The 20,069-nt window shown below is 39.8% G+C and overlaps 5 protein-coding genes across 5 annotated transcripts; 2 read left to right on the top strand and 3 right to left on the bottom strand.

Annotated features, from left to right (window-relative positions):
• Positions 1 to 37: 37 nt before the first annotated feature.
• On the bottom strand, positions 38 to 4,226 carry LOC130694878 (piwi-like protein Siwi). Its single transcript, XM_057517985.2, has 16 exons — positions 4,067 to 4,226; positions 3,470 to 3,635; positions 3,180 to 3,388; positions 3,014 to 3,115; positions 2,861 to 2,956; positions 2,635 to 2,799; positions 2,272 to 2,573; positions 2,108 to 2,216; positions 1,897 to 2,041; positions 1,697 to 1,838; positions 1,466 to 1,634; positions 1,265 to 1,396; positions 1,022 to 1,197; positions 831 to 960; positions 457 to 774; positions 38 to 390 (listed from the first exon to the last, which is right to left on the bottom strand). Exons 1-16 carry the CDS (start codon positions 4,193 to 4,195, stop codon positions 274 to 276), a joined length of 2,607 nt encoding a protein of 868 aa, XP_057373968.1. The 5' UTR covers positions 4,196 to 4,226; the 3' UTR covers positions 38 to 273.
• A 1,002-nt stretch (positions 4,227 to 5,228) lies between these two features.
• LOC130694879 (piwi-like protein Siwi) lies at positions 5,229 to 9,559 on the bottom strand. The gene is made up of 16 exons (XM_057517986.2): positions 9,365 to 9,559; positions 8,617 to 8,799; positions 8,326 to 8,534; positions 8,144 to 8,245; positions 7,985 to 8,080; positions 7,757 to 7,915; positions 7,387 to 7,688; positions 7,217 to 7,325; positions 7,006 to 7,153; positions 6,798 to 6,939; positions 6,564 to 6,729; positions 6,382 to 6,504; positions 6,145 to 6,320; positions 5,968 to 6,079; positions 5,589 to 5,909; positions 5,229 to 5,520 (listed from the first exon to the last, which is right to left on the bottom strand). Exons 3-16 carry the CDS (start codon positions 8,470 to 8,472, stop codon positions 5,404 to 5,406), a joined length of 2,220 nt encoding a protein of 739 aa, XP_057373969.1. The 5' UTR covers positions 8,473 to 8,534; positions 8,617 to 8,799; positions 9,365 to 9,559; the 3' UTR covers positions 5,229 to 5,403.
• LOC130694884 (polyamine-modulated factor 1-like) lies at positions 9,355 to 12,263 on the top strand. Its single transcript, XM_057517990.2, has 3 exons — positions 9,355 to 11,637; positions 11,706 to 11,915; positions 11,994 to 12,263. Exons 1-3 carry the CDS (start codon positions 11,525 to 11,527, stop codon positions 12,226 to 12,228), a joined length of 558 nt encoding a protein of 185 aa, XP_057373973.1. The 5' UTR covers positions 9,355 to 11,524; the 3' UTR covers positions 12,229 to 12,263.
• LOC130694880 (gamma-tubulin complex component 4-like) lies at positions 12,203 to 14,188 on the bottom strand. The gene is made up of 3 exons (XM_057517987.2): positions 12,998 to 14,188; positions 12,597 to 12,936; positions 12,203 to 12,533 (listed from the first exon to the last, which is right to left on the bottom strand). Exons 1-3 carry the CDS (start codon positions 14,095 to 14,097, stop codon positions 12,255 to 12,257), a joined length of 1,719 nt encoding a protein of 572 aa, XP_057373970.1. The 5' UTR covers positions 14,098 to 14,188; the 3' UTR covers positions 12,203 to 12,254.
• A 58-nt stretch (positions 14,189 to 14,246) lies between these two features.
• LOC130694881 (activating signal cointegrator 1-like) lies at positions 14,247 to 16,422 on the top strand. The gene is made up of 9 exons (XM_057517988.2): positions 14,247 to 14,438; positions 14,506 to 14,802; positions 14,866 to 14,974; positions 15,034 to 15,200; positions 15,265 to 15,431; positions 15,485 to 15,612; positions 15,675 to 15,844; positions 15,899 to 16,215; positions 16,284 to 16,422. Exons 1-9 carry the CDS (start codon positions 14,347 to 14,349, stop codon positions 16,334 to 16,336), a joined length of 1,500 nt encoding a protein of 499 aa, XP_057373971.1. The 5' UTR covers positions 14,247 to 14,346; the 3' UTR covers positions 16,337 to 16,422.
• Positions 16,423 to 20,069: the final 3,647 nt, after the last annotated feature.

A 20,069-nucleotide genomic window follows, 5' to 3' on the forward strand; every position in this document is an offset into this window, starting at 1 on the left:
CAGAGTTAAAACTTTCCGAAAAAAAGATCACGAAAGTGTAATAATAATAGTAATAATAATTGTTTACATGTTTGTTTTTTTTAAATGTAGGCTCTTATAACCCATCCATCCGGTGTTGGTTGAGTTGTAATGTGATTTTGTTGTCACAATTAACATTAATACAGTTCACAGGACTTCTCAAATGGAATCAGTACCATTACGCTTAAGATAGCTATGGATTTAAATGGGGAGATCATTTTCTCTTTTAATGGGGCAAGTACAAACAATCGGCTTTTATAGGTAATAGGGATATTTAGCCAAGGCATCGTGAGGGACACGCTCAAGATTCTCACCGACTAGGTATGCTAATTTGTGCGCGTATTGAATCGGAGCCGGGACTCGCAGTGTTCCCTAAAAACGAAAGCGATTTGCGTCACGACGAAATATTGAATCTTTTTTCAAATGAAAATAACTTACCGCCCAATTGAAGTAGACGTGAGTCAAAGCGTAAGCTAATGCTTGATGAATATCTGGAGTTAAATTGGGCGAGTTGTAAATGACGTTGCAATTGATTGGCGACACTGTTCCTTGATTGACTTTTTGCGACACCAAGTAGAAATCGAAGCGTTCGCTTAACGTCACCGTATTGTCGACCACCGTTCCACACGGTGGATTCTCTTTCCCATTTCTTTTCTCGACGAAGAAGCGTGTGCTTACCCGTTTACTTACAATCACGAAAGAAATGCCAGGATTGTAGTCCCTTTTAAACGATGTTGCCGCTTCCCTGCACGCATCCTACAGGCCATTGTGTTGAACCAATTTGAATATTTTTCTATTTGTTAAAAGCGTACCTTGATTCCTTGTAACTCGACGTCGAGGACAGTTTGAATATCCCCGGCTCCGACGCCATCGCGATAGATAATTATTTCCTGCGGTAATGGCAGCACTGATCGGTCATGCTTATTTGCCCCGCAATAAGCCCTGGACGAAAGTGCTTTGTCAAACTCTAAATGTTTTCTTCTTTTCTGATAAAAAAACTTACATCAAAGCGGTTAACATGTGATCTCTGAAACTTGGCGAAATCTCTTCATTGGCCGAATGAATTTTGACGGACGAATTGTAACGAGTACAAGCGCTGTTGATGGAGGCAACAAAAGCCCCAACCGCCTTTTTGTTCCGTGCGTCGTGATAAGTGTCGTAGCCTATCACCATGAATTTCTTTTCGGGACACGGAATGTCAAGAAATTATTATTTTTGATTTGGTATTTTTGAATTTCTTGGTTACTCTCTTGTCCAAAGGCGATCCAGTCAATTTCCAAGGCTCGGCTCCCAATTTACAGGCCATTTGAATCATCACTTTTGTTGCAACCGACCTGAGTCTGCCTGCTTCCAAGTTCAGATTTCTTTCTGTAATTACCTTAATTAGATCAAGTAACATCCGTCACCTGCCCCAATCAAAATCTCTCCTTATTTTTTGAAAAGATACCTGTGAAATGATGTTTGCGTCTTTGCACAAGGTTTCTCTCTTAATGGCATTGTACGTGTCGTTTCGATGCGATCGCAACACGCACAGAACGATATTGTATTGCCTGTTTGCTACTTGTTCTCTTAATCCTTCGACGTAATGGGTTGCACGTTCACCTTTTACCTCAATGCTTTTAACTCGAATTAATTTAATCACTTCTTTTTTGGAGAGCAAGAAATAATTGTGACTTACTAGCGAGGTTCCGACACCTCAACTCCTTGTGGAGCGCCCACCGTTTTGATTTCGTGGACAAACGATCTTATCTTAGTGATGGTGGCCCGAGGATGCAAAACAATCCAGTTGCTGAAATTGATAGCTGTACACATTTTCTTGCCTGTCCGTGAATATTTTCAATAATGAAACGCATCTGGTACTTTCTTTCGTAGACTCACCTTGCAAGCTCCGACCCCAATCGCCGTTCGTAACTCGAATTTGTGCTGTGCCAATGAGCAGAGGCATTGTGGGTAAAATCCTTGCCTTGCATCTTACTGGATCATTTGCAAATTCTAATCCCCAGCTTCGAAGTTCTTGTTGAATCTGATCATTATTTTTGGTACTTTATTAGCTCGCCCATTGGATTATGTCCGTATTTAAAAATTATACCTGCGGAGTTTCTTCCAAGCGGCGACGGAATTTCATTAAAGTTGCCACTCGTCTGTCGGGCGTGACTCCCGTTATGTTGGATACCGTTTTTGTCAACTTGAAATCCGTCCTGGAAATGAACATGAATTTACTCAAAATTCATTTTCATTACTTTATTTAAGGACCTTTCTTGATTTGTAAGGCCCGTCATTCCGCACAGCTCTGCAATGAGATAGATGGGCTCCGTGTTGCCTCGATTGATGTCGCGTCGCGATGGCAGGCACATCAGCAACGCCTGTAACGGATACCTAATCCTTTGCTGATAACGCGTTCTGTAGTATTCCTCGTAGGTGATTTCTCTGTCCTCTTTGCGCACGTAAAATGTTGAGTGCGCGTTTTTCTCGAAATCGATATCGTCGATCTTGTACGTTTTGTTGTTGTAGCCCGTCATCACGATTTTGCCGAGTAGTTCTCCTTTCACTTGACTCTGATAGGATAGGCAATAATTATTATTTAAAATTGTTTTGGGGGGGAGGGGGCTACTAAACCTGATACTCGGCAAGGTCTAATAGTCGGCGACGTATTTTATCCATCACATCGTGGGCCGTGTCTCTACGTAGAAATTTACTAATCGTTTCCAATTTCAAAAGGTAATCTTGTTCGTAATGTTGAATCGTTGTCAGATATCCCGGCCATATAGTTATAGGGTAACCCTTTAAATTGAGAAACGTAAGAGTTTTTGATTTTAATCTGAAAGATCAACGTTTTACGTACTGGAACGTCGGTTTTGGCTTCTTTGTCGTAGTAATTTCGCTTAATCAGTACTAAATTGAGCATAGCCATACAACGGCGTAAAATCAAATTCATCACCTGAAAAATCGAAGACATGTCAATGCAAATGAATTATCGAATTTAATCGTACCCTACCGTTGAGTAAATAGCATCATCTTTTTGAATTTCTCCGACTAGTCTGAATGCGATTTTCACGTCGCTGCCATCGGAATTTCGCCTCGAAGCCAATTCCAGCGGCTAAAGTGAATTCTTTATTAAATCTGTCCTTTTTTTCAAATGAAAATGTTTCGTTTTTTCTTACTTGCGCGAGACGGATTGTATTGTAGAGAAGGGTACCATCGAAAATGTATTTCCCTAGCCTTGGCTCGTGTACGCGGACGAGGGCCTTTCTGACGCCGGGATGATCAATTTCCGGCGTGAAATCAACGCGATATTGCAATAGATGCATGCCAGGTCTTTTGATTAGCTGAAAGTAATTGGCTATGACATCCAATCGTGATCCACTCGATCCTGGATTATTTTTTTTTTCATTATTTTTTAAAACACCTTATTGAAACGTTTACTCGTGTTGTAGGATTTGTAGTATTTTACCCATTTTGTTGAATTTAGCTGGACGTGTTACAAGTTCGCGGTTGATTTCGTCTGTCCGGCTGACAGGATATGTCCTAACCCTGCTTGGTCCCGCATCTCTGTCACTTGTTTGTCTTTCACTTGAAGGTCCTCCGACTCGTTCCTCGCTACGTCCTATTCCTTGATTCTGATGGACATTTTAATTTCCGTGGATAGCCACACTTACACTAGAAATTTATTCTATTTTTTCAGTTTGTTTGCATATCGTTTCAACCAACGCATCTATTTATTTTATTTCCCTTTTTTAAAATTGGGAAAGCACGATTTTAAAAGCTTAGCGTTTATTCTTATTTTCAGCTTGTTGACCGCATTAGATTTGTTTTGACATTTCCACCGTACATTAATGTTTGGCTCATGTGTTCAAATATGAAAGTTGATGGCTTTCCCTATCAATCGTTCTTCTGGCTCTGCGGATGGGAAACGCCTACCATGACCAAAACCACTATCATGTCTGCTTGATCGTTTTATACCATCAAAAAGCCACCTGGCTTATTGCCTTTATCTTATCCAGCAGCGTACCTCAAGTCCCAAAAATTCCGGAATTCAATAAGAACGCACCTGTGCATGAGAACCGTAGGATGAACTTGTATTCGCTGTTGTTTCCTCTGGCCGTCTGGGCACATCGTAGGGAATTTCACGCGGACGTCTCCTAGCACCACGGCCATCGCCGCGTCGTGCGTCCGACATTTTCAGCTCTTGTGGCCAAACTGAACTTCTCTTTTGAAAGGCGTTAGGAAAACGAATATTCTTCTTATTCATCCATCCAACCTCTTGTAGTCGATTGGTGCGATCTACTTGTGTGTCCGTCCGCATATACAAGTAGGCCCCTCCCCTGTTCCCAGCTTTCTGTCCATAAAACGTGGCAGCAAATGTGGAGCTGTTCCTGTCTGAGAGTCGGCCATATCCAGCCTGATTTATGGCATGTTTTTTTGGTATCGTATTACCAATGTAGAAGGCCCTCTATTTTTTTTGCTGGCGTCAGCGTACCGACTGTTTCAAAAGAACGAAATTCAAACACAATTGAGATATCGGTGTTTGCTTTCGTCTCGGTTTTTATTGTGAAAGGAAGAGGTCCAGTTGAATGTTCATGACGATTGATTCTGTTTATGAGCAAAAGTCGGAATTTGAACCGTAGCGTAAACAAACACGTAGCCGCTCCAGCCATGACTTTTAAACAAAGTTAACCATGTTATTCTTGTGGATTATCAGAAGATCTTAATGACGATTTTCAGAAATATTGGACGAACTGTTGTTGTTGATACAGTAATGGCTCGTGGCGTAATTCTGAAATGATGATTTTCGTTTTAAATGTATTTAACTGGCGTCATCCTGAAATAGGTGTATAGTTTCATGGAACTATGAATCACCTCCGTGGGGATTGTACAAGGTTCGATTCCGGCAATCGTAGCATTTTACCCTTGAGATCTTGGCGATTGTTGTTTGCCAGGTGCCTTTAATTTTTTTAAATCTTATCTTATTTTGAAAGTATGACCTTGCACAGCTGCTGACACTTTTATAGCGAGTTTTTTACTACCCCAACGTCAGCAGCAAACAAGAAACAGGAGGTAGTAATCTGAGAGAGTAGGAGAAGCTCATTTTTTACCCCATCCTACCACTAAAACGCGTATTCCAGAAGCGAAATTGAAGTTCTGCATATTGAGTCATTTTTTAAACCTTTACCTTGAACCGTTGAAACCTTTGAAAATCATTTTACGGGTGGGAGGTTTTAAGGTTGCAATGTATTGTGTGAACAGAATGAATAGAATTGATAATTCTATGTCAAATGTGTCATCAACAGTAGTCAAACAGTTAAAGGGAAACTTGTAAAAAAATATGGCATCATTAAATTCAATATTGCAATTCTCTTCACACAGTACTTAAAAAAAAATGCAAATTTAAAGGTAATAGGGAAATTTGGCCAAATCTTCACGTGGAATGTTCTTAACGCTCTCACCTACCAGGTACGCCAATTTGTGCGCGTATTGTACCGGTGCTGGAACACGTAACGTCCCCTTTAATCGACAAAATGTTAATGAATTTTTTTAAAAAGAAAGCGAACAAATAGTTATAAGAAACTTACCGCCCAGTTGTAATAGACATGCGTCAGAGCGTAAGCCATCGATTGATGAGCGTTAGGAGGGAGATTTGTTGAGTTATGGATGACGTTAAAACTTGTGGGCGACACTGTCCCTTGATTGACTTTTTGTGAGATCAAGAAGAAATCAAATCGTTCTCCGAGTGTCACCGTATTGTCGACTACGGTTCCGCACGGCGGATTGTCTGGCCTCCCGTTTCTATCAGCGAAGAAACGCGTGTTTATTCGTTTGCTGACAATCACGAAAGAAATGCCAGGTTTATAATTGCCGTCCTTCACTTTCTTTCCCGCTTCAGTGCAGGCAGTCTATCGAAATTTTGAATTTATTTAATACGTTTTTCTTTGATTAAACAACGAGCATTACCTTGATTGCGGCTAATTCAGTTTCCATAACTCGTGCAATATCCCCTGCTCCTACACCGTCACGATAGATGATGATATTTTCAGGTAAATCCTTGTTTCTTTGAAAATAGGCCCTGATTTCAAAGTCAAACGAAATTTTAGAATGAAATCAATCAAATTTATCACATTTTGGGAATACTTTAAAGCGGTGAGCATGTGATCTTGGAAACTTGGCGAGATCTCTTCATTGGCAGAATGGATTTTCACTGACGAATTGTAACGTGTGTAACTTGAATTGACAGAGGCTACGAAAGCCCCGACTGCCGTCGTTGCTCGAGCGTCGTGATAGGTATCGTAACCTGCAATCATCCACGGCTTTTCGTCAAAAGTCAAGATGAATTGGGTTATCGAAGTGATTAGATGTAACATTTTATACCTTGTTTGGCACGTCCACTCTCCACGGTTCAGCTCCTAATTTGCAGGCCAGTTGTGTCATTACTTTAGTGGCAACTGACATTTGTCTGCGTTCATCTCCTTGAAGAATTCGTCCTGTGATTACCTGATATGATCGGTGAGCATGGATAATCATGAAACGTTTAAAAATTAGTTTTAAATTACTTGTGAAGCGATTCCGAATTGACAAAGCGTAATATTTTTGATAGATGCGTATGTATCTTGTCGATTATTGGGCAAAACGCACATAACGATGTGATATGATTTGCGGCTCAATTCCTCTCGCAATGCAGTGACGTAATTGCCTGTACGATAAGCCGGTAGAGCGATGCTTTGAACACCATTCAAAAGAGTTAGTACCTCCGTGTTCGTTTAACAAGAGAATGTAATTAGACTTACTAATGAGGTTCTGGTACGTTAAAGTCTTGAGGAGCACCGACTCTTTGAATCAGTTGAACAAACGATCGGACTTTTTGGCTCATGTCACTCGGATGGATGACGATCCATTCAGTCAACACGACAGACACTTGCATTTTCGTATCTATTTTGAAAATTGAGGTTTAAAATCAAAGGTCTAAATGATCAAGGGGAATAACGAATGACTTACTGTACATACTGCGACTCCAATCGCCATCCCTGACTTCAATCCTTCGATCTCCGCCCGTCAAAAGAGGTCGCGGTGGTAAAATTCTGGCGTTGCAAGAAACGAGATCATTTTGGAATTGAAGTCCCCAGCTATTGAGCTCTCGTTGAATCTGTTTTTTTACGCGTTTTCATTAAAAATGTGTTGACTATTTATTTGGCAATTTGAAATGTACCTCTGGAGATTCAGCTAAACGGCGACGAAATTTCATTAAAGTTGTCACTCGCCTATCGGGCGCGACGCGCGTGATATTGGCGACGGCTCGCGTCAGATTAAAATTATTCCTAAATCAATTAAATTTTTCATTTTTTGTCGAATGCTTAATTTAAAAAAAAAAAGATGTACCGCTGCTCGTCAGATAATCCCGTCATGCCGCACAATTCTGGGACAAGGTAAATTGGTTGATCATCGCCGCGATTAACGTCACGACGTGATGGTCGTGACACGAGCAACGGCTGCGTAGCCACCCTGATTGTTTGTTGATATCGATCTTGGTAATAGGCAATGTACGTGACGTCACGATCTTGTTTACGTAAATGGAACGTGGACGATGCGTTTTTCTCGAAATCGACGTCATCAATTCGGTACGTTTTGTTGTTGTAGCCCGTCATGACGATTTTGCCAACCAATTCAGCTTTAATGCGAGCCTAGGAATAAAGTAGATTACGTTTAATTGAGATGATTGGGAAAGAATTGTAAATATTTTGTTTTTTACTTGCAAATCGTCCCTGGTTTCTCGACGGATTCTGTCCATGACGTCCAAGGCCGTGTCTCTTCGGAGGAACTTGTGGACAATTTCGACATTTAAAAGATATTCCTTTTCGTGATGTTGAATAGCCGTCAAATATCCCGGCCAAATCGTTATAGGATAGCCCTTTGAGAAAAGTTAATTTTGTTTTTTTTTTAAACCAATTTTCGACTTTACAAAATTGAATTTGCATACCACAACGTCTTCGCGAGCTACCGCGTCATAATAATTCCTTCTAATCATCACCAAATTGAGCATGGCCAGGCACCGGCGTAGAATTATGTTCATGACCTGCATTAGCACGTAATCAACAATTAACGATGAATCATTGAACTTGGGTCATTTGGTACATACCTGTGTGTATTCAGGATCGTCTTTTTGAAGTTCTCCGACGAGTCTGAAAGTGATTTTGACGTCACTTCCATCAGAATTTCGCCTCGATGCCAATTCCAACGGCTAACGTACAAGAAACAAATTTATTACGAAATCTTTTGCCTTTTTTTTTTGAAACGGCTTGTTTTTGGATGTTAACTTACTTGTGCCAGACGGGTCGTATTGAAGAGATCGTTACCCTCGAAAGTGTATCTTCCAAGTGTTTGCTGGTGGACTCGAATAAGAGCTTTTTTCACGCCGGGGTGATCAACTTCCGGCGTGAAATCGACACGATAATGCAACAGATGCATGTCGGGTCTTTTGATCAGCTGGAAGTAATTTGATCGAACATTGATAGGCGCGCCACCAGATCCTGCATTTTTTTTAAAAATTGGATTAAACATTCTTCGTTTTTAATACTAAACTTAACCTCCCCTCATAATTTTGTTATTTACCTGCTTTGTTGAACGTGGCAGAGGTGGGTCGTGTGACAAGTGGACGGCTGATACCTCGTCCGAAGGATCTTTGCCCCCTTCGGCCTGCGGCGCAGTTCCTTCTGCTCCGCTTGTTTGCCTCTCATTTGGATTGCCAGGAGGTTCTCTTGTTCGGACGGCTCCTCGTCCTATGCCTTCCACTACCTGTTATTTCGAATTAACATACAGAGCGACATTAATGTTATTAGTACAATCAGTTTTAATCGTCATCCAATTTACGGATTGGCGATTGCCATATCTGTAGTTATACATCTCTTAATCGCATTGCATAGGTTTTGATGTGAAAACAATTCATGATCGATGAGCGATTAAAGAAAGCGATGCAACAGCACTAGGCCCTCGGGGCTTTAGGTATCGGATGATCCAATTCAGAATAATTTAGTTTCTGACCAACAACGTAAACTCTAGGGGGAACAGGGCACTGCTACTCGGAAAGACATTTTTCTTCGGCGAATACCGGTTCAAACTAAAGAATAGCCCAAAGCGTAATACAGTTGGCATAGCGTCGAATAGACGCATTACCACTTGAAGAACGTAACATATCCCTTGAAATGTTTCGAAAATTCAACCCACGTTTTAATAGCATTTTTTGTTTTTAAGGAAGTATCTTTAATTTTTTCTTTTACTCTTTTTTATCCTTTTGCTTTCCGTCTACCATTCTAACGTTTTTTCGTCAGGGTTTTCTTTTTTATAAAGAAAGTGGGTTTACCTGCGGTACATTTTCTGCTGTTACCGGTCGCCTTGGAGGTTGTTGTTGTTGTTGTTGTTGGGCGGTCGAACGTCCTCTGCCTCGGTTTGCATTTCTTGAATCCGACATGGTTTTCTTGCGCACCTTCACTTACGCGTCAGCCCACTTTGTTTTTCGTTTTTTTTTAATAACTCGAGGAAGCAGTCCGGCTATCCTACACCCTCCGGTTTGCAAAAGGCACTGAAACTCTTCTGCCATAGCAACAATGCTTCCCCCAAGCCCAGAAGGCCAATCCTCTTCATGTTAGACCACGCCCTCCTTTTGAAACTTGGAGCCTGCCCCGGCTGGTGAAAGTTAAGCGTCTCACATCCTCCCTCCTCCTGGAAAGAAAGAAAACGTGAAAAGAAAGCAAAATAAAGCTCGGAGTCGCCACGTTGTCAATGGCAATGTAAAAAAAAAGCTCTTCTTTCTTGCGTCATTTGATGCCATGGGAGAACACTTGCAGTGCTGAGGCTGCTTTTACAACTTCGATAAATTTTTACTAAAGAGCCATTGTGCATGCGTATTTTTTTTTTGTTTTAGTAGGTAAATATATGAGGAAAAAGATCAGGTGGGCTAGGGCAAAAAGGGCCGAATCGCTTGGCTCTACTAGGAATAATACCTGTCAATTTCTTTGATCAGACGCTATACTTTGGCCCGGTGGGCGGTCTGTTTTCAATGTCCAACTCCCTTGGCTACAAAGAAAAACATTTTGTAGGTGACATGATACCAATTCTTAAAGTCACCCTCGTCCTTATTTTTGTTTTTAAAACAACTATCTTGGAAGGGAAAAGCGGCGGGGATTGGCAATTGAACTGCGTTGTTCATCCGTTCATGTTTTCTCCTCGGAGAAAAATGTTTATTCCAGAACGAATAGTTTTTTTTTTCATTTCTTGAAGACTTTTTGATTTTCTTTTTGTGTTTAACTACTCACTAATAAAAAGTAGGTCTAGTCAAATCGATGGCTATTTGTCTGGCTCGCAGGCTGTTGAACTCGTGTTCAAAATCTTTCGCTTCTTGGCCTTCAATAAGTTGTAAAATATATTGGTTTGTATCGCCATTAGGAGGTTTGAGGGGTGAAATCAGTGTCCGATAACGTTAGTCGAAGAAATTCTATAGAGCTATTCAAAAGTATTGAAGGCAATAGGGCCATGCAGTGTCAAATTCTGTTGTGGTTTCACTGAAACACAAGAACTGGAGATAAATTGCTGTACCAATGTGGGCCTGCTTTTGCTCCAGTCTTTCTATCCGAACATGACGTAAATTTTACTACGAGTTTCATGGAAGCTTAGAATCGTAGAGGAAAATGTTCGTAAAAATGGAAAATGGTACCATCCAAAAAGTAAGAAGCAAAAATCCAAAAATTTTCATTTTTCTTTTTGTTTGGCTGATACGGCTTCGAAATTTCAGATCCAGGAAGATCATTTCAAAAAGGTCTTCTCATGTTACGAAGGAAATAGCAAGAAGATGAACCGATAGGCCGAATTTTATCTTTTGCTTCATCGTTTAGTTGTCTTAAGGCATAGGGCAAAAAAATAATGTCTAGGGCATTGCAAGTTTCCATCCAAAGAATTAACGTCATGCTAAGAAAGATCGTCTCGTTTGACGGAGACAAACGTACCTTGGTTATTGATCCCCCCAATGCATCCTTTTGGGGGAAGGAAACTGTCCACAGTTTGATGGTCAAATGTCTCAAGAATACCAGCAGACTTCTTAGGGGCGAGCATTTATTTCAGACTTTCGAGGAGAATGAGAACCAAAAGTAGGCAACACTCGGAGAATGTCTGTCCTTTAAACTTCGCTATCTGCCATCCAACAGTTCGGACATCAGAGCTGCTCATGGCGTAAAAACTGGTCTAAATTGTCTCTTAGCTTGTACAAGTTGTTCTGACCGACGCCATCTGAAATTGTATTTAAGAGAAAGTTAGAAATCTTCAACTAGTTTGGCGGTTTTGGAACTCTGAGAATCTGATCAGAGATGACAGTCAAACAGCTTTGAATAAAGTTGGCAATGCCGTATTTCGTTTTCAAACTTTTGACATTTTGGCTGTTTTTAATGCCAACACCCCGCTTTTTAAACACATAATTCGTAAAAATATTAAATCTTTTAGTCTTAAATAACCTTAAGTAAAGAAGTAAACCATGGCAGACAACGATAGAAAAGTAGACGAACAAATGCCCGAGGACTCGCGTTTCAGTCTGCTGACTGATGCGTTAGATCAGGCTACTCAGAAAGTCATCAGCAAAATTTTAAGGTATGAATTATTGACAAAACCAAACATGATTACAGTTCTAATGACTCTTTTGTTAATCTATTATACAGCCAAAAGTCATTTGCAGATTGTCTTCCATTTTTAAAAAGAAAAACAGAAATCCTTGCCCAGTTACACACAACATTTGGCCAAAAAGTACAATTTCACTTGAAACAGGAGTTTGATGAGCTTTTTTCCACATATTGTCTAAAAGAAAAATTGGATTTTCTCGACAAACTTGATGTTGAGCAAGCTGATCTATCTCAGGGTGAAACTGTTTGGTAAGATAACCCTTTCTTCTTGATTTTGCTCCTACATGTAGTACAACTCCCATATTAATTAATAATTTTCTAAACTAGGAGACCAACAGGAGATCCATCAAAGGATATGCTAGCATATGATATTCCTGCTTTGCAGTCACATAAAGAAGAACTCCTGTCCTATCTGAGGGAACTTAGAGAAGAAAACGAGGGTGAAAAGAAAAAAATTCTCAAAGTCGTGGAAGGTATAACAGAAACAGAAAAACTTATCGAAGAACTCTTGATCCAAAATGAGGAAACACTAGAAGTTTTATCCAGTTTGCCAAGTTTATGATCACATTCTTTAGTTTGTACATTACATCAAATTTCCTCAAGCAATTGATTAGTTTTTCTCTGTAGGCCTTCTGTCAAATAATAGTTAAAGTCGAGTCTGAGTAGCAATTGCGCTATTGGCTCCATCGTAGTTCCCGAGCTCTGCTGGTACATACCGTTCAGCAGAGAAAACAATAATTGCATAAGTCTTTCGAATTCTAGGTTCAATTCAGCAACGACTGGCAGAAATGCTTTTGGTCTGTCATTTCTGAATAGCCCACAGAATTTCAACGCCAGATGTATTAGGTCCTTAAAACAAGCTTGCATCTAAAGGATTCCGAAAAATATTCAGTAAATAATGTTTAAACGATTAAGATTAGAAAAAAATACCGCTGGGACGTGAAGAAATGTTTGTGCGGCAATAACAACCAAAAAATTTGCGTGGGCAGCTCGGAATTTGTCGAAATCATGGCACTTATCCATCTGGCGATCCATAATGGATTTTTGAACTTCGATGACATCGATCTGAATGTACTGGCTTAGATGTATCAGGACGTGCTGCAAATTCCATCGCAACTCCAGCACCGGCTTATCCAACGAGGCTACATTTTTCCATAATGCGTTTAAATTCAATTGGATGCGTCGCAGATTCAAGAGAAGACGAAAAATCTTATTGTACGTCTCCATTGTTTCAGGTGTGAATATCAGCACCCCGAGCGGCCATTCAGTCCTAGAATCAAAGTATAATATGTTTGACTTGTTCAGCAATTGAGTTTTGATAAATAATTTACTTGTAATCAAGAAAAACACGGTCCCATCCTTGCCCCGGTGTGTCTGGTGTGATATTCATCGACAACCGTTCGATTTCGGTCTCCTCTTCGTCCAGGTATTTTTTAAGAGAGTTCATCAGTCTTTGTTGTAAGGCAAATTGATTGGATGTCAACTGTGCAGAAGGGAAATGCCCATCAAAGATAGCCTCTGTCTGATGAATGAAGAATGCAAAAATATCTCCTTTCTTCATCAAAAATGTGTTTAGTATCATGTTCAGGCTGCGATTCAGTCGGTCCTTTTCAGTCACAAGGTTCCACAATCTTCTGGCCATTTGATCACGGCACTGTTGGATGATTTCTACTACGTTTTCGAAAGGAATCTTTTGCAGCTTTCCCATAAAATCCCAGTCTTCTTCACTCAGGTCTTGTGCTTCAGTTAGGGCCACTACGGATTCTCCAACAAACAAAACTTGCTGAGCAAGGGAGACAGTCAAACAACTGGGTATCATTTCCCCGATTATGACAAAACCTTTGGAATCATCTACTTGGATAAAAAATTCATTATATGGATCCAAAAGTTTTCCAAACAACATCCAAGAAATTAATTGTTTGTGGAGAACTTTACGGCAAGTATTGTAAACCTCTTGAAATGTAGCAATAATCCTGGTGACACCACAATGATCACGATAATGTTGAATAGTGTCGATCAACAGACAATTTCCTTTTTGCAGTTTGATGGCATCAACCAGTTCTTTCAAGTACTCGAGCTGTAAGGTAAAAGGCATAATCCTTGAATGGATACCTGTAATCCCCAAAATTACTGATCCTTCCAAGATAGCTATTTCGATTTCTACAAGTTCTTCTTGAAAATCGGTCACATATTTAGATATGGATTGCTGTATGACGTCCAAGTAAAGACTATCATTTTTTCTTTCTTCTGCAAAGGTGCTAAGATAGGCAACATTTGAGCCGATTTTGAGCAAAGGTTTAATGATTTCTTTTTCAGACTGACACAAGCCAACATCGGCAATTCCTGAACACATTTCAAACTGCCCGTTATCCGTCATAACAAAAAGTGCACCTGGCCGGCCACTCAGCATAAATAGCATTTCACGTATCATTTTAAGAACTGGAACTGAAATTTCACAGATGGAAATTTTTTTCTTTTGACAATAGTTTCATGTTTTTCCTTTACTTTCAAACTTTGTATTATTAATATGGCGCCGGACTGCTTTAATAGCTTTCTGCTGTGGTCGCTAGATGCCACTAGCAGCGAATCAACAAATCGGCAGTTTCGACTTCTAGAGCTAATATTAGAAAGAAGTAAGGGTTGACTCCAAAAGGGAATCAAAAGGATTTAAAATTGTAGAATGTCTTCGACAACCAGCTCTTGGATTTGCAATGAATTGTCTAGGCTTTTGGAATTTGTCGTAACACAAGAAGAGTATCAAGATATTGCTCAGTAATATTTGTACGTTAACCGTAATGTCTCCACATCCTTGTCTAACCTACTTGAATTGCATATGTAGGTACTTGATGTCGATGGAGAATAGCCGCGATGTAGAAGATTATTTACAGTCAATGCTCGATCTTTCCAAACCAGAACACAGAAAATTCGTTGAAGTTCTATTGAATCGTTTGGGTCATTCCATCGAAAAGCCTTCTGGTAAGGGACAAAATAAAACAGGATTACCAGGTAAACAGGGTACCAAGCCACAACAGGAAGTTCCCAGCACACAGCAGCCAAAGAAAAGGGTGAAACAAATCAATTTGTTTTCAAAAGAAGGGCAGGCAAAAGAAATAATGACACTACCGGGACAGCACAAGTATGGGATTCTTTTACCAAATCAAATCTAAGTTTTACAATATCAAAACAAATGTTTGATCAGATGTGAATGCCAGGCCTCAAAGCATAGTCTAATAAGGAACTGCTTAGAATGTGGCAGAGTGATTTGTTCCCAGGAAGGACCTGGGCCTTGCATATTCTGCACCGAGAATGTAACAGTTTCTTTCTCATTTATACCTAATGATTTCACAATTGCTTTTCCCTCCAAAAGATGCCTTCCAATGAAAAGGAAACATTCCCTCAAACCAATAAGCCCGCTCCGCAACGTACAAAGCAATCCGGAAAAGGATTTTTGGATGGCACTGCTCCACTTCCAGATAAGGCATTCACAACAGCTATGGCCCATAAAGAGAAACTTTTGGAATTTGATAGGACTAGGTGTGAAAGCAGTTCATTACATAGCAGGAATAGTTTGAAATTGAGATTATTTTTCGTTTGGTAGTGAACACCGAACTCGCGTAATCGATGATGAATCCGATTACTTTAATGCCGATGGCAACAAGTGGTTGAATCCAAAACAGCGGGATGCCCTTAGAGCCAAAGAACGGGAATTGCGAGAAAGTCGTCACGGATCTAGGAGAGGGATGAAAGTTACCCTTGATTTTGCAGGTAAAGTTATTAGTGATGTCCATGTTTCTCCTTATTTCACTGAAGTTTTACAGGTCGTCAAGTAATAGAAGAACAAAGTTCGTATGATGAGCTGTTTGAGGAGCAACAATTTGAAGAAGAACGAAAGGAATACTATGATGAGTATGCCGTAAATCCCGCATTGGCATTCCCTCGACCCATTGTAAATAGCTACACTTCGATTCCATCTTTGAATTGCATTTAAAATTGTTTGTCAATTTTTAGTACGATACTGTCATGGATAATTCATCTGCTCAACCCAATCGAGCGACGGTAAGCAAGAACGACGAAAAAGTCCGAGTTCAGGATGCCGAACTGCAGAAAATGAGCGATCCTGGAAAGTGCCTTAGCATGCATCAGCCTTATGCCTCTCTTTTGGTTGCTGGTATCAAAAAGTAAAATAGCTCTTCACCTTAGTAAATGAAATTCTAAATTAATTTTTTATTTAGACATGAAGGTCGGACATGGTATTCATCCCATCGTGGAAGACTGTGGATCGCCTCAACTGTGAAAGAGCCATTACCCGAGGAAATAAAACAACTGGAAAGTTTCTACAAGAATCTTTATGGGAAAAATGATTTGACTTTCCCACAAAATTATCCAATCGGGTGTTTGTTGGGTTGCGTTGAAGTGGTGGACGTTCTGCCGCAAGAAGAGTATAGGGTGCAACACCCTCACGGAGAGAGCGAGTCACCTTACGTCTTTGTTTGCGAAAATCCCCACGAGCTGTTCGTTAAATTTCCCAACAAAGGGCAGCACAAAATTTGTGAGTTGCTTAAAAAATTCTATTTAATTTTTTTGTGTTCTGTTTTAAAAACTTTTCTTCGACTACAGATAAGCTAGACCCGGCAGTTCATCAAACGGCAAAAAAATCGCTGCGATTTTGATCTGGGACGAGCCTATCCAACCCAAAAAGACCATGATAATCTTGTTTCTACAAAATTTCCTATGTGAAATAGAATTGCTTTTGGAACGGAGACGAAAGGAGCTTTACATTTCAACGTTGGCTCCATTGATCGTAATTGCCAGAAAAACAGGTCCCTGTGTTCGCGTTAAAGAAATATTCTCTCATTTCTTTCTACTGAAATCAAAGAATTGCAGTGAATTAGTACTAGATGTTAAATTGGCAGTTAGTAGTGACGCTTCTCCGCAGTGAGAGGAGTACGTAGAGATTCGTAGAGTTGATGTTTCACACGGGGTGAGGTAACATGGTTACGCCCACTTATTTGTATCTAGCCCCAGGTTAACCTTGAACATTATGAACTAAATAATGTTCCTCTACCTCCTCTAAATAGGGGCTAAAACTTTCCCCCCTTTGCTTAGTGTGATTAGTAGTTGCTAGTAAGTGATCGGAGATGGCCACGTCAACGTTATTTTCGACCCCATCGTCCTCAACTTCTTCCAACGAATCACGCTGCAAGGAGAGCAATCACAGGTAAATCTGTTTTTTTTTCTTCTCAACGTTATTGGCACGACTGATGTTATGTTGAGTGTGGTGGTATGCAGAAATATTCCAGTGGATTACTGCTGCTACTGTGGCGTTCTACTAGATCCATCCAGACTTGTTTTTAACGTCAGTACTTGCCGGATTTCTGTACGATGTAACCAGTGCCAAAAGAAGAATCATTTGGGCAAGATACGTAGTGAACGAAAGGACGTTTCGTCTTAAGGATGAGAAAATGCAAAATGTAAAACATTACGCCCATCAAACCGTCCAATCGGTTTTCTTTCACATACCAACTCAGTATTCGCTCTTAGACATCTAATACCTATCACGAATTTTTTGCTTTCAATCATGACTTTCAAAGATAAATATCAAATCTTTATAAATACATAAAATACTTATTGATATAAATTGAAAAAAACAATCTTTCAATCGTTGAGAAATGTTGGATTTATTGTGGTAGTCCTCACCATAATTCGCTGATAGTGTTTTTGAAGTCGTGTTTCTGGAAACAAGGCAAACTATTCTAAAATATCTGTTGTAAACAAAACAAGAACTTCAGACGACATTTTACACACTGGCTAAGGTTTATTGTTGGTAGGTAAAAAAACCGGACTCACCCTTGTCGAAGACATATTTCCTTTCGACGACTTGATGTGAATGCTCTATTTGTCTATTACGTGATTAGCAGGTGTTCTGCTTTGCTTTGAAACTTCAGCACTCAACTTTGTACCTGTTAAATTTTACTGTTCGTTTCGTCTGTAGCTATTTCGTTTCGCAAACCTGTTGAAGAAATTGATCAAGCATTTCTGAGTTTTTTTTCGCACCGTTACTCACATCAAGAAAGCGAACTGTGGGAGTAGACCGCAATGAATTCGGTATATGATTTCACATCCTAATTGAAAACGATTGAAAAGATTGGCGACCGAGTGAGAGAACCTACCGAACTACTTCAAGACAGGAACCTCCTGACACGAAGTATCGGGAACGCCTGACCTATTCCTGTGGAAGAATTATTGAAAGCCAAGGTTCCATCTCCGGGTAAAATAATAAGAACTCTTACACATTATATTTTTCTAATTCCCATTGAAATATCACCGTTTTTATGGAAAAATTTACAGTCTATTTGTGTCTCAACGCACACACAACTTTAATCGTCCACTTTGTCGTCAGAACGTTGTTTTTTGAGCCACTCAAACAAAATGGCGGAGGTAAGCATAAAACAGTTCTTTTAGTGCCAGTTTCTCATGGTCGGGTTATTAAACGAAATTCTTTTTAATGGATAAAATTTCGGACGATTCTTGAATTATTAATGAATTTCCCACAGGTTATGACGATTACGAATAAGTTGGATACAGTATGGCAACCAGCAAGATAACTAAAAAGTGAAGTACTTCAAACTCAAGTCTCATTCTGTTCGAAGGCTACCAGTTTATCGAGAAACTCCAAACCACGCCTACTGAAACTCAGGGTCAACAACGTGTATACAGGTCATTTTGAAGATTTTTTTGGTTAAACATTTGGCATTTTACTCCCAAATTATGTACGTGTTACTTTTTTAGTGCTTAAACTGCCGCGTCGTTTGGTAAAGTGGTGTTCGAAGTACTGTAGAAGGACACTGCGTATACTTCAAGTCTGTCTAAACGTTCATCTGATTCTTCTGCCAACATCTATGGTAAATAGTTAAGGTATACATGGTAAATGGTATTCATTAAAACCAAATAATTTGGGTTATTTCTGTTTTCCCAGTAATGATCCTCACCTTTTGTGCTTGTGTTTTTTGCTATTTAATTCTTGGTGGGCATGATTCTTCGTGTGAGTTGTTACATACACCCAATAAGTTAACGTGTTTCTTTATTTTCAGTAGTAGCTGTCACTCCTGTTCACTAGTTTACTGTGACAGTAATGTACATCAGAACTTGGTGGGGTTTCTTGACTCATTTCTGAATGGTCCACACAAACATTATATGGCTACGTGGAACTTCCGTAAAGATTTTGGTATTCACAGGTATAGCTCCTTCAAACAATGTACTTAATTTTCTGTATTTAGGTCTCTTTATAATTGCTAGTCAGGAGACGAGTATTTACGTTTTATATATTTCAGCCATTATGGTAAAATCGGATACTCGATGTTGACGAATCGTCTTCCTATAAAGTTGGAAAATGGATTGATACCGAAATTTCCTTGATCTACTGCTTTTGTGTTGCGGTGAGTGGATTTGTACAAATGATTGACGTACTTAAACCGAATCCTATGTTGTCTCTTATATATAGGCGTGACGGTCAGGGGGTTGTTTAGGCGTGAGATCGAAATCAGTTGTGGTAATATCGATCGCTGGACGACGCAATCATATCAGTAGGAATAAAGGACATAAAACGTTTATTATTATTATTCACTTTCATCCAAAGCATGCAGACCGTGACAAATGTTATCGAATCAATTATTAATACCTAGGAAAGAATCTTATTTACTGCATGGCGGCACCGGATATTATAAACCATTACGGTTGAAGACGTGCCAAGGTGCCCAACTGGAAAGCTTTATTTATCACGCCCAATGGACTTCTTTTTGATTAGCCGAGGTATTACGTAAGTAATATTAGACATATAGAGCATTATTATTAGACCTCCTCAATATTGACGGCTTCCATTCGTAAAGTGGATGCTTCACGAAATGATTACCATCGATTCACACTTTTAAAAATTTATTTCTAAACTTTTAAGTTCAGGATAGGGAGAAAAAAGCCTAAAACACGTGATAGGTGATGACCATAAGAATCGGTTTCCCTTATTATTAATTGTATAATGAAAATAGTCCACGACTATAAAAAAAAGAGCCGAGAAAAGAGATTGATCCCAGTCGAGTGCAGAGGAGCTCTCGATTCTTTCTTTGCCTGGGCACGTTTGTTCGCCGATGTCATTTCTTGAATCGAGACAAGGCATGATTGGCAATACAAAAAATGAATCATGGCTCCTAGATATGTGGACGACTGAGTGGTACATTTTTGGCACGCACATCCCGAGATTCTATCACTTCTGCTCAAATGAATTTCATCTTCTAAGCATCCCACACGATTCCTTTTTATTATCTTTTCCTTTTTTGTTTTGCTTCTCTTTGCGCCCACCAAAGGGGATAATCCCATACCCGATATCGTCATATTTTGGGGACAACGACA

Source organism: Daphnia carinata, chromosome 4 (assembly GCF_022539665.2).
Source record: "Daphnia carinata strain CSIRO-1 chromosome 4, CSIRO_AGI_Dcar_HiC_V3, whole genome shotgun sequence".
Lineage (NCBI taxonomy): Eukaryota > Metazoa > Arthropoda > Branchiopoda > Diplostraca > Daphniidae > Daphnia > Daphnia carinata.